The 17,957-nt window shown below is 39.3% G+C and overlaps 1 protein-coding gene across 1 annotated transcript; it reads right to left on the reverse strand.

Moving 5' to 3' along the window:
- Positions 1 to 5: 5 nt before the first annotated feature.
- On the reverse strand, positions 6 to 3,551 carry cckb (cholecystokinin b). Its single transcript, XM_067506637.1, has 4 exons — positions 3,421 to 3,551; positions 2,707 to 2,827; positions 2,445 to 2,600; positions 6 to 450 (listed from the first exon to the last, which is right to left on the reverse strand). Exons 2-4 carry the CDS (start codon positions 2,825 to 2,827, stop codon positions 314 to 316), a joined length of 414 nt encoding a protein of 137 aa, XP_067362738.1. The 5' UTR covers positions 3,421 to 3,551; the 3' UTR covers positions 6 to 313.
- Between the last annotated feature and the right edge of the window lie 14,406 nt (positions 3,552 to 17,957).

The following is a 17,957-nucleotide window of genomic DNA, read 5'->3' on the forward strand; positions in this document are numbered from 1 at the left end:
AAGAGTAATGTTTTCAATCTTTATTCAACCTAGTTAGTCTCAACAGACCCTGACACCATCCCAATCCGTTCCACCCCAAAATGATAAAGAAACCAGAGAAAACAGGAAACAAACAAACCTTGGATAGTGAGAGCTTTTCTGCAAAATTTGGCATATGTATATTGCATTATTACAGTTTTACAAACAAATGTACAACAAATACATCATAAATAGACTCTTATTGTGAGACAGTGAGGAGCCAGCTTGCGTGGGTTTGTTGCTTCTTTTCCTCCTGTGCCTGTATGGAGGGAGTATGAGCTGGTAAATTCCCATCTTACGAGGAATACTCGTACTCCTCGGCGCTGCGGCGGCCAAAATCCATCCAGCCCAAGTAATCTCTGTCTGCTATCCGATGGTTGGCACTCAGTCCGCTGCCTTTGCTGTTCACCGAGGAGTTTCTGCGCACGGAACCTGGGAGGAGAAGTGGGGAGGGTTGAGGAGGGGGTGTGGGTGATAGAATGAGTGGGTGGAGGAGAGCAGGACACAAATTAATATTCTTCAGAGAACAGAAGAAGGATATGAAATTCACAGGATTGTGGACTTACTTTGTGATTGTTTCTGCACACAGACAACTGGATAAAACTAGTTTGAAATGCACTAATGCAAATGGGCTGTAATGAAATATTTAAAACGAGTGTGTGTTGAAATGTGCTAGTTTTGGGGTGAGACTGGACACAAATTACACAAACTGTGCAGTTATTGGTCTTCTGGCACTAAAACATATTTAAAATGATTGATGTTTTTAATATTACAATTTCCTTCACTTTTATGACTTTTTTGAGTCAGATTTGTTGCCCTAAGATGACAGAGGTTAGTTGAGTTTATCACCAAATTAATGCATAATGCCTTTCAAAGAAAACAAGTGATGGCAATATCAGAAAAAGCACAGCTCACGACTGATTTTGTTGCCCTCTTGATCTCATTAATTCTCTCTCTTTTTTACACAAACACACACGCACACACACAGAGACACACACACACAAAGACCAAAGCCATAGGCAAACAGCTGGACGTTAGACTGACAACATGCTATTACCCTCTCTTCCTTTGGGAGCCCATGCCTGTATGTTTCTGTATCTGTGAACAAATCTGTGTGCGTGCATTCCCTCGACAGTCCTATCATCATATCACACACACACACACTCAGTGACCTCCAATCTTTAAACCAGGTCTGATTCTGATTTCTGAATTTACCTTTTTTAATTCCAAGGACAGTTGAGAAGCAGGATTGCTGTCCATTTGGTAATCAATTGAGCGCTCACTAAGATGCTGTTTTCACTCCACCCACATCCCCCTACGCAAGGCACACACAAACACACACACACATACACACACATAGTGTTTCTGTTCCCCAGTGTGCCGAAAGGACTGGCTGCAAAAGGCTCGACAACGACACCTCCTACACCGAAATATGCAAGTGAACAGCGAGGACATGAGCACAGACACCCACAAACACACACAAACGCACACACATACAAAAACTCAACACATTAGGTAAAAGAAATTATTTTCAGAAATGATGTGCAATTTGATATTTTTTTAGACTTCACTGTTTGGTTGAATGGTTTCGGGGTCTGTTTTGACCTAAACTAAAATGTAACCCATTTTGTTTCAATCTTTTGGAACTGAAAATCAAACATGAAAATCACTCTACTTTACTCATAATTAGTAAATTGCTTGGTAATGGGGTTGAAATGTTTTTTCCTGAGGGCATTAATCCATGTTGGAAGACTTTGCTGACTGTCTGTAGTCTGGAGAAAATATGTACAAAGTTTCAGGCTGTAGGAGATGGTGTGCAAGCTGACGCACTAGTCGGTTTCCTGAAGCCAAGCTGAAAATGTACATCTTGACATGGAGCATGTAAATTTATGTAATATGTTCTCCGAAAGCTCAGATATTCCACCATTCTGCCACAAACCAAAGAGATCAGAGCACTGAATCCGAGGAACTAAGGCAGGGTTTAGGGTTTGTTTTCTTGGCATTAAAGGAAAAAAAATCGAGTAACTAGGAATGAAATGGGAAGAAAAAAATTGAAATGAAGCGGTATGAGGAGAATGGCCGGAAGGCTGCACTCTCTAATACACGCTCTTTCAAACCACAAAAGCTTTTCAGAGCCACTAATTCATTTTACAAAGCTAACCGTGCACTGATTCCAGTAATTAGCAAGACTGTGGGAAGAATGAGGGGGTGGTGGGGCGTGTGTGTGTGTGTGTGTGTGTGTGTGTGTGTGTGAGTTGGGGGGTGGCAAAGAAAATCACTTCCCTCTGTAAATATTGTTCACGAATGTTTTCTTTATCCACACACTCATACACATATATCCACACATATTCTGGATTTTGCAGGTTTCATGACCAAATACATACAAACTAAGTAACACAGAAGCACCTCCCGCCCCGCAGACACACCTTTTCTGGAGGAGATGAGTCTTGCCAGTAGCTCACTAAGGTTAGCTCGGGAGTCTGCATCCTCATCAGCAGCAGGAAGAGCTTTCAGCTGGGTGGCAGAGCGGCTGTGTCGGAGGTGGGGCTCTCCTAAGCTGTGGGTGTCAGCCTTAAGGAGAGCTACAAAGGCACACACAGGAAGATGTGAGATATGAAAACAAACTGCAATATTAATAAAAGTTTTTTGCTCCGGGGGTTTCTTCCGCTGCCATGACTTAAAACAAACCTTCAGAAGGAACAGAGAGGGAGCGCTGGCCCTCATCTAGAGGCGGAGAGGAGAAGGGGAGTCCCAAACAGCTTGTACACAGTACTGCCAGCAGGACACACACACACAGCCCTGCAGTCATCTGAAACACAGAGGGGCAGGAGAAAGCACACAGAGAAAGTTTAATAAGAATGAATTGGAGATGCAGTCCAGCTTGTGAGTCAACAGCCATCATCCACACTAAAAATCTACAACTGAGACCATCTGCCATCTGCCAGACAACTGGTTCTTCCCAGCTAATGATCACTCTCTCAGCACCGAACTAAGGCGTGAGTCAGAGCAGGATGTTCAGACTGTCATCCAGGGGCACAGCACGCAACACAACAGCTTTGGTCACAGTAGATCTCGAGATCTTGATATCAGCAGGTCAAAACAATCTGACAGTGTTGACAGAATTTCTTATTTCCCTTTTGCTGTCGAGACGCATCTCTGGAAATAAATCCAATATAAATCAAACAAATGCAGCAAACTAATTGCTTCAGAAAAAACATGATAAATTTCATGCTTTACATGTTTGAAACACTATTTATGAATTGTGTCATCTTTCATTTACATAAATATTTTTTTATGAAAATCAATTTCAGTGTAAATGGAAATAGAAAAGATATATTCAATATAAAAACTATTTTACAACCAGTTTGTAAAATAATAAGAAACATAATGTGGTTTCCTTACCTTGAGAAAAGAGCTTCGGCGTGTTCGAGGAGTGTGTGAGAGTGAGGAGAGCACTTCTCTGTTGAGTTGGAAGGATGTCCCTTTTATACTCCCCGCTCAGCACCCTGTGAGTATGTGTGTGTGTGTGTGTGCGTGTTACCTCCGTACATCCTGTGTATTTCTCCTGTGTGACTATGGAGTTTCATTTGAGTGTATTTGTCACAACCTCAGCTATACTTTTATTGTCTGTTTGCTCATCATAAAATTCCGCATCAGGAGCTGCCTTTTGATGTGCAATATCTGTGTGCGTGTGTGTGTGTGTGTGTGTGTGTTTAGTAGTAGCAGAGTGTGTTTCAGTGAATTATCTGAAAAGGTATATTCAAACTGTTAAAATATCAAAAAGTTTGTAATATTTGCTGAAAATAAGTTTATTTTTTATGGAAAATCCTTGTTAAATAATCCACATATAAGCTATTCTTGTAAGGAGGATGTGAGTGTGTGTGGGTGGGTGGGTGGCTTTGGGGGGGTGTTCTGTGGTCAGGCATGCGCGGGTGTGTGTATTTGTACACACCCACACATGCATCAGATGTCAGTGGATGTTGACAAAAAGTGAGCAGAAGCAGAAATGAGAATCTTTTGTTCAATTTTGTTCATCTAATGGGTGACTTAGCTCAAACTAAGACATGTCCACGATCCTCCTGCTGCATCTCCCCCTCCTCACCTCTCTCCAGTCACACAGGATTAACGCAGTTCATCGATCAAACAGGTGTAGCAAATTAGGCTGCTTGAGTCAACAGCTATCGATCAGACGTTGTGAGTTAATGTTTTTATTAATGAGGCCGGCAGCCTGCTGATGCATGACAGGATTAAGATGTCTGTCATGGCACCGGAGCTGTCTGTACCTGCTGAGATAATGTCGACAAGAAAATGTAGCATCAGTGAGGCTGTTAACTAAGATTAACTTTCACTGGGGAATCACAGAGGAGTAGTACGGGCATCCTTTATTGCTGCAGTCTAATTAGGAGAGATAAATGAGTGACAGGCCACAAAAGCTAAATGTGAAGATCTTCTTCATACACACCCAAACACAAACAAGATTAATCCCACATAAGGTACAAATAATCACAATTACAAGATCTAGTGAAGTGTTTCTATTAAAATCAGTGGCTGTTCACCTGTCGGTTTTCGTAAATTGCTCCAAGTGCAGATGAATGATGTGTTTAAAGAAACAATCTATAACCCACGCATAAATAAAACAGCTGGTAAAGTCAATTTCACAGGAATTAACACTAGAGCACAACCTATTGTACAGAACATAAACGATTTATACAAATTCAAAACAAGTCGAAGTTTTTAAATCCTCCCTATTTAAGAAATGCACAAAATGCCAATTTTACATCTGCAGTTTATTGCTACAGTGAAAGATGAAAATACCTGTGATTTGGACAGAAATACACACTGGACTTTAAAGCTGCAATAGGTGATGTTGAAAAGTAAAAATATACCTAAAGTTTATGTTCATTAAAAATGAGGACCTTAGACAGAAAGGCCACGCCCTGTCCTTCTTATGTCCCATGTCCTAAATGTTTACAAATAGAGTTTATGTCCTTAAGGTTTTCACAAAAATGCAAGATCAGTCTTTACATTTTATAACCACTATGATATTTTAAGCTCCACTAATTACCATTTCTATCATTTTCTATATAAAGCATGAAACTAATGCCAGTTGGTCGAGTAATTGGTCCACAATTGCGTCAGCCTCATTGACTATATGTTGTTTCTAAAAATGTTGTGGTTTGGCTTTAAATCACTGCATCCCCAATGTTATGTAGTAATAAATACACCATGTAACATAGCATCACATTATTTTGTGTAACATCCTTGTGCTTACAAAATCAATACCAGAAAGTTGTTTTACCCTCTTGACCTCCAGTGTCCTGTGGGAAAGTCCTCTGCTTTGTTGGCCCAAGCACCGACTCCAACCTGCTCTCAACAAATGTTATTATGGTAAATAGTCTGCACTTATATAGCACTTTTCTACCTATTGGCACTCTGCTTCTTATTAACCCATTCACACTAACAATCCCACACACACTCATACACTAATGGGGGGGGGTGCTATGCAGCTGGGAGCAACTAAGTTGGGGTTCAGTGTCTTGCTCAAGGACACTTCGACATGTGACCGGAGGAGCCGGGATTGAACTAACAACTGGGGGGATTGAAATGAGACCAAATAAAATCCAAATTCAATATAAACAGTCTATGGCTCCTTCAAATATTATATGGTTATGTTGTGTTAACTATAGCCCCTATATGTTAACAAACTTTAATCCATCTCTGGTAGTTTTATGCTGCTGATACCAATGACCTACAGTATAGACTAGTGTTTTACAGAAACACTCTAAAAGGTGTGAGTTCTAGTTATACTGGCACAGAATTATCCATCCATTCGTTATCTGTAGCTGCTTATCCTGTTTAGGGTCATGGAGGGCTGGATCCCTTCCTAGCTGTCATTGGGCAAGAGCCAGGGTCCACCCTAGACAGGTCTCCAGTCCATCTCAGCGCCAACACACAGAGAGACATATGCAGACAGACAGACAACCATTCACACCTACAGGCAAGTTTACCATGGGTCACTACTTAACCCAATATGCATGTTTTTGGACTGTGGGAGCACAACTGACCACTAATAAATTAGGCCCAATTTTGTATTACTCTTAAAACCTTTAATTAGCCATTTATCAATATTCATCCAGGAACCCCAGTGGGAGCAGAACAATAGCTTCCTAGCAATGAACGCACAGCAGAGAGTGTACTGTACTTCCTGCAGCAGCTTAAGGAGTTCAACCCACCAAAGCCAATAATGCCACACTTCTACAGTGCCATCACTGAGTCCATCCTGACCTGCTCCATCACCATTTGATATGCTGCCTCCACTGCCAACGATAAGAACAGATTGCAGAATATGATTCTTTTGGCTGAGAGGGTGATTGGCTGCCATCACTCCAGGACCTGCATGACTCCAGGACCTAGAAGTGCGCAGAGAAAATAATGGGTGATAACTTCAGAAAGTAACTTCCTGAAAATCTCCCCTATGGCAAACCTCACAGCACAGGCAACAGTTTCTTCTCTGCTGCAGTTGGCCTCATCAGCATGCACAGACCCTGCATGTTGTCCCACAAACTACTATCTGTGTCACAATAGTGCATCTTGTTGGTGATGCTCATTTTTACACTGCAAGTCATTTTTACACAAGTCTCTGAGCATACCTTTGTGCGTGTGTGTGTGTGTGTGTGCGTGTGTGTGTGTGTGCATGTGTGTGTGTGTGCGTGCGTGCGTGTGTGTGTGTGTGTGTGTGTGTGTGTGTGTGTGTGTGTGTGTGTGTGTGTGTGTGTGTGTGTGTGCATTATAATTAGTTTTTGCAGCAACTCACCAAGACAAAGTAATTGTATATGAAAACCTACTAGATAAAAATTTTATTTTTGATTCATATTCTGAATAACGAGCCAGGTGGAGTTGGTGTTGCCTCAAGCTGTGATGTTTCAAACGTTACGAAGCACATCTCAGGTTCATGGACCCGCCGCAATTACATAATTGCGGAGGTTTGCTAGCGCATGACGGTGGTTTCAGAGCTTACCACAACAAGCATGCAGCCCGCTTAATGAGGCTGAGTTGCATAAACCTTGATAGAAATGTCATTTCCCAACTGCTCCTCTGATCTGAGGGATGTTTGAGGCGGTTGTGGTAGGAGCCAGCCCGTTGGAAACCATGTCGTATTTCTGTAATAATATAAAGTATGGTAACCTAGCCCCAGTGTGTTTTCCTTTTATCCTGTTTACTGACATCATGTTACAACATTTTCTGGTATTAAAATTCAATTTGACCACCCCTGGCTGCCAGTTATAAGTCTGACTGCTGAACTTTGGGCCACAGCTCCCCATTGCCAGTCAGAAACCATGAATATCTCTCAATCACATCAACTCTGACATTTTTTATTTCACATTTTAACTGTGCTTGAGTCTTCCAGTGTTTCTCGCTTACTGTGTATGCTGTAACGTTTTCTCCAGGCACCATGAGAAGGCATGAGTGTAGGAGGTGAGGCCACGGCCGTTCAAATTAGAATTAATTAAGCATGTGGTGTGGGAGGCGTGCATGTGTGTGAAATATGTGTGTGTTTTTATCTGAGTTTCTCCAAGAGATGTATACTTTGTACATTTCGTCTTAGTATGTTTGTGTTTGTGTGTGTCCGTAATCATTCTCTCACTTCCTAGTGTAGGCGAGCAAATACTCACCTCTCCTGTGAGCTCATTGTCTATCTGGATTATTCCAGCACACATCTGGACTGATGTGTGTTGGATCTGATAAGTTTTAATGTTTATTTAAACAACTGATTTGTAACAGAGAGGAGTTTTCTGTAAAAGAAACCAAACTACAATCTGCACATATGTAGAGATACAATAAGAGAACCCTTGCTGAGGTAAACACACTAAATACTGCATAGATCTATTAATGTGTCTCTGTCTCGGTTGCGCTGTCTCCCCCTCACTCACACAAATACAGCCAGACTGACAATGTTGATTGGTCTGTTTACTCATCAGATCAATTTTCAGCTCCTTTTGTCACCCTATTGTTTCACTTGGTAAATCTGTTACCTGTTCAGGATATCTTCCCTGTGGGTGCAGTAGTTCTGACACCTTTTAAATCACTTTTCAAACGTGCCTTCCTTTTTTGAGTGTGTGCCCCAGACTTGCCAAGCCAATAGAAAAAAAGCTTTCCAGCTTTCCAAACATCTATGATTTTTACATGAATCATGGGACAGGATGTTTCCAGGTCTGGCTAAAAGTAAACAAAACAAGTACAGCAACCCTTGGAAATCCGCATTGATCTACATCTGGGGCAACGTTCACATCCCTTTGTTCTCATGTCTGAGGCTATGGATAATCATTTACATACACACGTACTGTAACTACACACAGGAGTGGAAGATCTGTTACAAACTCGATGCAGGAATGATAAAAATTGATTATATATTATCTTCATCCAGAGTTCTCTCATCTTTGAATCATAACGCATGTAAAATAGCTTGCAAGCATCTAAACAGGCTTTTCAATATATCAAAATCAATTTCCTTTTGTGCTATAGTTTTGATCGAATGAGGAGAAGTCATTCCACCTTCAGCGATTTTATTCATCTCTCAGCTGGATAGGTAGGCTTCATTTGCACTCATCAAGCTTTTCCATTCTCTTTGCCAGGCTTCAGGTGACTTTTCAGTGTCATGTGAATCAATCTCCCTGAATATCAGGCACCAGTATGGACAGGACAGGAAGACCTATAACACTGTGTGCTTCCCATAAATTGTTCTGACACATGGTTTGATGAGACCGAACTCGCCTAACGGCAGCAAGGGGCCCATTATGATGGAGATGGTCACACGTATTATCATGTGCAAATTGCTCAATTCTACTTGTTCTCAAGGTTTTCACCCTGTTAGTCCTTCCATCTTTTGTGACAGACATACAAATGCCCAGGATGCAAGTTGTAAATATTGGAATAGCTTCGCCCTTTCATTTATATTCAATTCCCATTTTGCTCAAGCGTCGATTTCCCGATTTAAAGCTACAGTATATAACTTAAGCTAGTGGTAGCATAAAACTCAAAACCAGTCCACTCTGCTCTGCCCAGGTCCACCTTCCCATAATCTGCTATGCTCTGCTACACTCACTTCACTGTAGTTTTAAACTGAGAATGCATGACGCACAAGAGTTATAAGAACAGACAAATCAGGCTTCAGTTAGGTGAATGAAAGAAAGGTGAAGATGAAATAACCGAAGGCAAAAGGGAATGTTTTTGGACTCTGCATTTACTTAGTCATTAACACCAAAACAAATATCTCAGAATGGTCAAAAGTATTTTATTAGTTTTAATGAAAAACACTGTATCATCTGCTTTTGGATTCTATATATATATATATATATATATATATATATATATATATATATATATATATATATATATATAATTTGTAACCTGACTGTTTGTCACAACATTACAGCTGAATCTCGCACTAGTCTAGTAACTTGTAGCTCAGATTTTCTTCAAGTTCAGATGAAATGCTTCAGCTCAGGTTGACACACTGTCAAAGATCTGTGGTGATAAAAAGAGAAAGTGATTCCGGGAAAAGGAGGAAAATTACAGCCTTCTGCAGCTATTAACATCAATCACATGCAAAGTAAGTTATATTATCCTTGAACTTGTTTAGCAATATATTTCTATAAATTATCCTCCTTTCCAGTGATATGATGTATGCTTATGTGTGTACTTGTTTAACTATATGTGTATATAGGGATACATACAGCATACAGGACAGTTTAATATGTTCTCTTTCATATCAAAGAGAAGTAACACTGACCCTAAACCAAAGACAAAGATAGAGCCACAATTTGACCATTGGGAATAATCAGGTGTTTTAGATTTCAGCGTACTCTTTGCAAAGCCGCACACAATTGAAAGGCTTAAAAGCTTAATTCACAATAAGAGTTCAAACCATAATGTTTCTGACTGTCAGCATCTGTTTGTCATTACTGGTAGAAACAGTGGCTAAATGAGGGAGTATGGTGGCTTAGTTAGCACTGTGGCCTGACAGACAGTCAGGTCTGGTTTGAATCTCTGACCAGCTTTAGTCTTTCTGTGAGGAGTTTGCATGTTCTCTCTGTGCTTGCGTGGGATTCCTCTGGGTACTACAGTTTCCTCCCACAGTCCAAAGGAATGCGTGTTAGGTTAGATGGTGAATTTAAATTGCCCGTAGGTGTGAGTTGTTGTCTGTCTGTGTTGGTCCAATGACAGCTGGGACAGGCTCCAGCCCTGCATGACCCTGAACAGGATAAGTGTTTAATGATAACGGATGGATGTTAATGCTTTCAATTGCACTCTAATTCATATAATAATCAAGGTGTCTTTGTGACCAGATATGTGGTAGAAATGTTGTCTAATGAGGTCAGAGTTATGTGTAACTTTATACAGATCTATTTTTTTTTACTGTATATTCTGTACAGGATAGAATTTGGATGCAGTAAAACGGATTTTTTATTTATATTTGCACTGCATTTGCCAGCTCTTTGCTCTTGGCTACATTCTCTCAAACTGCTCCTGCATGTCGTGATCCTCGGCATCTTCTCTTCATGACTCATTGTGTAACAGCAGCACTTTCTAACTTTAAAAAGTGTTTGCATCTGGGGACATAACCCTCATGAAGATAGCTTTGTCTTTTGCTTCTGTCAAAATACATTTCAGCATCAAAGTGTATATGCGTGCTTTGGTTTGTAAGTTTCTACTGTAAACGTTTTGGCCTGTAACTCATCAGTAGAAGTGTTCCTTCTTTTTTGCAGTTTAATTTAGGCTTTACCATGTTTTCACAATTTTAGATGAAGAATAATGCTCAGTGAAAATAGTTGATCAATACTTTTTTGAGAGGCTCTTAAACAAGTGATCTAACCAAGAGGAGCTGAAGTTATGGACACAGACAGAAAAGCAGCTTCTTGCAGGATGTGTCCACAGTGTCCATTGTCCATTATAGTACTGTAAAATATTTAAGTATGTTGTTTTTGCCCTATATACTATATGCTGTACTGCTTCTGTCTGTACAAACATGCACACATATCTGTAAGTACTACATTTGTGCAGTCAGTCTTCATTTTTGCCTGCAACTTAGTTGATCATTAAATCCTGGCATATTTCAAAGCTTTTGATGAAGAGAAATTCTGAGACTCAAAGAATAATGACTTAGTGCATCCTTCAAAGGGTTTGTGATCGCAGTGATGACCAACAGAAAGGTCCAAGGTCGGTAACCCTTTCCCCTCTGTAATAGCACTTGTCATCACCTATGTGTTTCCCTGCATGTTAATGCACAGACAGACATCAGTGGAGTTGGCCCTGAGAAGCTGGTAATTGTTGCGCCACTGTGGTGTAGGAAAACCATCCGTGGGCTTCTGCTGGCTCTATGTACTTGTACTGAATTATAAATGGCCCTGTGGGGTGTTGCTGCTGACAGACAAGAGTGAATAGAGCTTGCTCCCACCGAGCAAACTCGCTCATCACACAGGGAAAAGAGATGTGTGATGACTTTGTTGCCTCGCTTTTACTTCATCAGCTCCAATGCAATAGCTATGTAACAGTATCTACTTTTTTTTCAACAAAGACATAAATTAAACAATCCGACTCTCTTCATCAAACACTAACTGTGACTCACCATGGCTGGAATCACATCATCATAACTAACCAAAATCTTTATATGATCATATATTTCAGAAGAACGAAATGTATGATTAAAATAGACTGGCGGTAAATAGAGTCAAAAATGATAAAAAACACTTATAATTCAGTCATAATTGGAATGGTTTCACTTATGATGAACCCTTTACCTTAATTTGAATCATTCCGATTATTATTATTTATTAATTTTTATTTTGTTAATTTTTCAACCTTTTCTACCTGGTGATGTTCCTGTGATTTTCAGAGAATAGATTAGTACATTAATACAGCTCTGTAACTCACATCAGGGCAGTCCAGCACAAATCCATTAGACTAAATAAACCATTAAATATTAAACATAAACTAAAATTATCTAATTGACAACCACTTACCGTATATGTGCATATTTGAGGTGCATGCTTATGCACATGAGACATTCATGTTTTCTATGAGTGTATCTGTGATACAGGAAGGAATTGGCCAATAAAAAGTGAACAACCATTTTCTCTTCTTAAAGGAAACCGCTGATGTACCACTGATATATAAAACTGGTTCACAGAGTCTTCATTGATCTCTGAAGTAGTAAACATCAAACACAATCCTAACAAAATAGCAAAATATTGATTACTTTAATTTATTTAGTTACCATTCACTGGATTTAATCTCTAAAAAAAGCTATAAAGTTTAGTCTGACTATGTAAAACACTTTATAGGCAGTGTGAGTAATTTTACTGTTTTTCCAAACAAGTTTGAAAATCAATATTACTCTGAGACAAAAACCTTTTAGTCTACGTTCGCCTAAAGACCAGAAATAGGGAAACAGCTTGATTGGCTAATTTCAATAACAACATTTTAGTTTAACCCTAACCCATATTAGAATATGAGAGCATAATATTATTAATCAACATGTTAAATGTTGTTTGTTTATTTTTTACAAACTAAAATGTTAAAACATTACATTGTGATTCACTAGAGAGTTACATGCTGGAACTAGTTCTTAACCGGGAGCAGTGATGTCCAGAAGTCTCAGCCTTATCCTAGATGTTTAGCTTTATGTTTCACCTACAGTCATTGATCTACATGTCTAATGACAGTGAAAAAGTACTTTAAAAACATCAAGTTGTTGTCCTTTTGGACTTCTTTTTACCAGTCTCTCTGTGCTCAAGGAGCGTGGACACACTACAATGTTAAAATAAAGCAGAATTACTCTTTAATCCTAAACTGAACCAAAATTGTTTCTCATAGCCAAACCATAAGACCTTCATGAACACAAACATTGAACTTATGGTCCAATTTACAGTTGAGTTACCCTATAGTGAACATGCAAATGCTGTGATCCCTGTACAAAACCCAAAGATTGTTTTACACACAGTTACAAAGCCTGTCAATAGGTCACCTTTCTGACTGATCTGTTAGCTTCCTGGACCATGGTACTGCCCCCTAAAACTTGGTTTTGTAAAACTGAGCAGTTGTGAATGTAAAAAACAATAAATGTATAAAGTTATTCTTAGGTTTGGACCGCAGAATAACACGGTAGCAGACAGTAGGCTGTCTGCTCTGTTATGTCACTGTTGCTCTGTATCACAGTGATTCTCTGCCAGCTTTTCTGAATTTCAGCGAGTGACAGACAGTTAGTGGGTAAAAGGACCTGACGTATTTACTGGGGTCTTTCACATTCATATTAGTGAAGAAATTAGTTTCAGTCATCCAAACACCTCATACACTACTTACTTTTCTCTTTATATTGCTCTCTCAGCTTGTCATCCACTTCTAAGCACTTGTTGATAATGAATACTGCAAGCACACTAATGATTTTTTAACACACGCACACACACACACACACACACACACACGCACATACAGTCTCTGCCTCCTTCTCTCCCTCCCACAGGATGTATAATTCATTAGGCGTTTGTGAAGTGGAACTTGGCAGCCATTGGCTCTGTGAGAGTTCAGAGCTGTAATGTGACACGAATTTGGCTGTTACCAGAAGAAACGCGTCCAAGCCGACTCTACGGGAGGATGTGCAGTGTCCACAGAGAGAGAAAGTTGGACAGAGAGAGATTTGGTTTGTAATGGTGTGTTATACTACAGGTGTCAGCGATAGCCTTGACTGCTAGTGAGGAGCACAGTGACTGGAAACCATCCATTTGTGTGACTAAGTAGCATTAATTTAGTCTATCTAAAAATTTTGAAGCTAAAGTAGGTGGAGCTGAGAGCAAACATTTTTTGAACCCAGATGACATTACCATGGCTCATCCAGGCTCTGTTACAATTCACTCACCAATTGCTGACTGAGGGAGACACTGAGGGGGCACAAGGACAACAAACAGGCATCTGGAACAGGTTGAAGGCTTGTGCTCACTGTGGTCCTTTGCTTAGGATCCTGCAAGCCGATGTCCAGTTTTTGGAGAGCATGCTCAAAAATCTCAGGGCAGTTTTCCAGAAGGATATTTAAGACTGTAACCTAATTGACTTGACTAAACTCAGTAGAACCAGATCACGTCACGTTCATCTCGGTTTATCACCTGGACAGAACAAATGTTCTCTAAGTGAGAGGTGGGAGTGTGTCTGAAGATTGCAGGAGCATCATTCCTCTAACACACACTCAGTGTTATTCAGTCAGTACTATTTACGTGCTATTTACCACAGGCAGTGTGTGAACTGCATGAGGCTCTCACTCAACACTGTACTCATTGTGGCAAAGGACTTTAATATACCTTTTGAAGTGTTTTCCCAGGGTTTTAGTTGGTTTAAGCTCCAAATTCACTGGATCCTGTCATTCCTATAACGCAGCCAATAGCATCATTCAAAAGCCACACAGCCAGATTGCAATGCAGTCACTTCATTACAATAACAAGGACTTTTAGTTGATAGTTGTGTTGGAGCTGAAGATGCTCAAGACCCCATTTATCCAAAGACTTGTTGTTCATGTGAGCTAAATTCAGACCTTAACATGTAGTACAATATCAAGTTCCAGGAACCTGTGGGGCAGACGTGGATGCTTTGTTTGGATGGTGGATGTTTTTCAAACAGTCATCGTTCAAAATTACCTCAGCAAAGAAGAAACTATGGAAGTGACCAACTGTGTTAATTCGAGTATTACAGTGTACAGTATCATTGCTCCATTCATATCACTACATGTCAATATATGCACATTATTTTTATTCCATTGATTCAGATTTGATCAAATTTGTTAAGTCACATGTACTTTTTTCAATTTATAAAATTGTCATTTGCAAATTATACTTGCATAACATCACTCAACATTATGCACTTAGTAAGGTGAATAGTAACACTTTAGGGAGAATTGTAAATAAAAAAAAATTCTCATACAGGATTTATCCAAATCAGTTAATAAGCAGCTGCTTTTTAGAGGGCGGGTCCTCAAAAATACTGTATTATCATGTATTGTCAATTTATCATTGCACATTTTAGATTCCATTTGTGTCTAATAAACAAGTATTTTGTTTTATGCACCTGTGCCAAAAATAAATAAATGATCTCAGGATTTAAAATTTAGTAATTATAGAAATTTTACATGTGTGAAAGTTTAACCCAAATTGGAAGATTCTAACTGGCTAAAAAGATTAAGAAATTCCAAAGATTTACGACAGAATGACTTGATATGACATTTTTAAGTTAGACATTTTTTTCTGGAAGATGACAGTCATATTGTTGGGATACTGTAGGTCTGGCAATGAGACACTAAATAATCGTAATCTCATCTGACAGGATGAGAAATTAGTTACCCAACCATAATGGCAGCCACACTGAAATCCATATAGTCATTTATGTGGGCACCCATGCTATCTCACACACTGTCTCGCTGTCTGTCTCTCTCTCACACAGGCACACACACACACGCACATGCTAACAGGTGTATCCATCTCTCAGCTTATTGCATATGGATGCACACAGCCCCAGGGGGGGATGAACAAGGCCTCAGTAAGGCCTGAAATACAGTATGCATGGTATGTCTGTTTGCTCCTGTGAATCACAATGAATATTTCATATTTGGCATGCCTTGTCTGTATAAGCAGATGGTTCCTCTGCCTGTCTCCTGTGCACCTGGACCCTGTTTACATGATAGAATTTACGAATGTCTACTCCCTGTCTCACTCTTCTATGTTTTATGTCTCTCTGCCTCTCTTTTTATGTATTTTTCTGTGTGTGTGTTTGTGGGGGTGGGGGGCGAGGGGAGGTTTTACTCACTTTCCAGGAAAAGTCTGATTAAACTGATTTAAAAATATGAGATAAGCTGCTCAATTGCTCCTGATTTCAACCACATTTTGTTTATTGTCAACCAGTTTTGTTTGTTTTCCAAGCCAAGTTAACAGGTAAGAAACCCTTGAACTTTTCCTTTTATTAATTACTATAAATTGTCTTTCCTTGAATTTGTAACTTTTTAACATCTGGACTAGACTTTTTACCTTTTTAGAGCATGTACTTATTACTTGGTCTTGAGCAAAGAATTTAACCTGGGAGTGTAGAGGTGGTTGTCTTGTCTTCACCCCACAGTCATTACCTTTTCCCCCTGCTTGAACAAATTACCTACCTAGTCATATGTTACAGAAGAACAGTCTCACAGGTTGATTATTAATGAATATGATGGTGGTTTAGTTGTTTTTGGTCAGAGGTCAACATGCAAACTCTGATCAGCTTGCGGCAACACAAGCCGTGATTCACTGTACCATGCACATTAAAACCACCAGGTATATTTATTGTTGTGACTGATCAGTGTATTCTTGTGCAGAGACGCCAATATCAGTTCCACAGGCATCCCATTAGTCAGCCATTTGTTTAGCATGATGCCAAGCTAAAAAAAAAAGAAGAAGAAGAAGAAAAAGCAACCTGAGTCCACAGAGAATCCCACAGAGATGAAGCCAAATGCGAGAGGCAGTGCTAAAGCTTGACAGACGATCTCGGCGGAGCCAAGACGCCCATCTCCCAGATGGCTCCATCTACAACAGTTAGGCTGTGTACGCTTCAAAATTCCTTCAAAAAGAGCTAATGAAGCTTCTGTTGCTGCAAGACAACCTTTTTAAGTGATGTTGTTTAGGTCTGTGGAACAGTGTGAGGCATTAAAATTGAATTGCAATCTGTCTCTTTTCAGCCATCTTAAGGCTCACTTTTCTCATGTTTTGTTATTGCCTTCTACCTTTGTTATGATTACGTTTTCATTGACTGTGGATTTTATGTAGTAGTGTGTGAGTGCATTTGACTTTATTACTGAATGACTAAATGACCTTTTGTTCTTGTGGAGGATTGCTGTCTTTTTGAAACACTTGGTCGAGTTTTTGATAAGTCAGTTAACAAGATGTTTGGTTAAATCTGCTAAAACACAAGATGATAATGTAACTATCATAATTAATAAAGTGTTGTAGTTTTTGAGTCTAGAAGATGTTATAAACATTTTCTCTATTTTCTGAGGTATTTTGTCCCATACCAGACATTCTCAATAACTCCCATTTCCACCTTCACACCTTCACCTTCACACACTTAAGCATATTAGGATGTAAACATCAAACCTTAAACTATAAGTTCACGTTGAAAAGTTAGAGGATCATTAATGTCTCTCCAAAATCTGGGCCAAAGTGGTTGTTTCCACGCCCAAAGTCAGATCAACCATGGAAACATAAATAATTAGAAGCACTTTAATTTTCTACTATTTCCCCCCAAAATAAATTATTTTGAATTATTCTACTGGTATCTATTGAAATTAAAATTGTCTTCTGACATCAGGTTACTGGCACTAAATGCTACACTAATAATGTAGGTCATTGACTTCCTTATTATGTTTCATCTCAGAACAGCAAATTCAAAAACAACAGTTTTCTTAGTATGCTCTCTATTTGACCCATTGACTCATATTAGACTGATACACCAGAAACAGCACGGGAGAGCTGACTGTGAGCTGTATCACAAATTCAACTACATAGTTATTTGACATAATTTTGTTCTCAGTATTTTATGACATTCGTTTCATACAAAGGGTTTTAATGAACAATTGATGTTCTTGTGTAATGTGTGAATTGGAACTAGAGATGCTCTCAAAATGACTCAAAACCCATTGAAAATTAGTCATTTTGACACATGGTTACACGCAAAATTCAACTTTTAACGTATTCCGCAGTATTAAAATTATTTTACCTCCTGAATACAATCCTATAAAACAGAAGAGCACACATTTGCAAATCAGGTTTTTGTTTCACTAACATCCGATACAACTAATTAAAGTCTGCATCGGTATCTCCAGGTGTGCTTGAGACAGAACACATGAAATACATGAACTGGCTCGAGGTTTATTG

This window comes from Channa argus, chromosome 1 (genome assembly GCF_033026475.1).
Source record: "Channa argus isolate prfri chromosome 1, Channa argus male v1.0, whole genome shotgun sequence".
Classification (NCBI taxonomy): Eukaryota; Metazoa; Chordata; class Actinopteri; order Anabantiformes; family Channidae; genus Channa; species Channa argus.

Excerpts from the sequence above, each read along its gene's own strand:
- cckb (XM_067506637.1), bottom strand. The coding sequence starts at position 2,827 with ATGACTGCAGGGCTGTGTGTGTGTGTCCTGCTGGCAGTACTGTGTACA. Across the intron at positions 2,601-2,706 it reads CCTCTCTGTTCCTTCTGAAG|CTCTCCTTAAGGCTGACACC; the intron begins GTTTGTTTTAAG and ends GTGCCTTTGTAG. Across the intron at positions 451-2,444 it reads ACTCATCTCCTCCAGAAAAG|GTTCCGTGCGCAGAAACTCC; the intron begins GTGTGTCTGCGG and ends TTCTCCTCCCAG.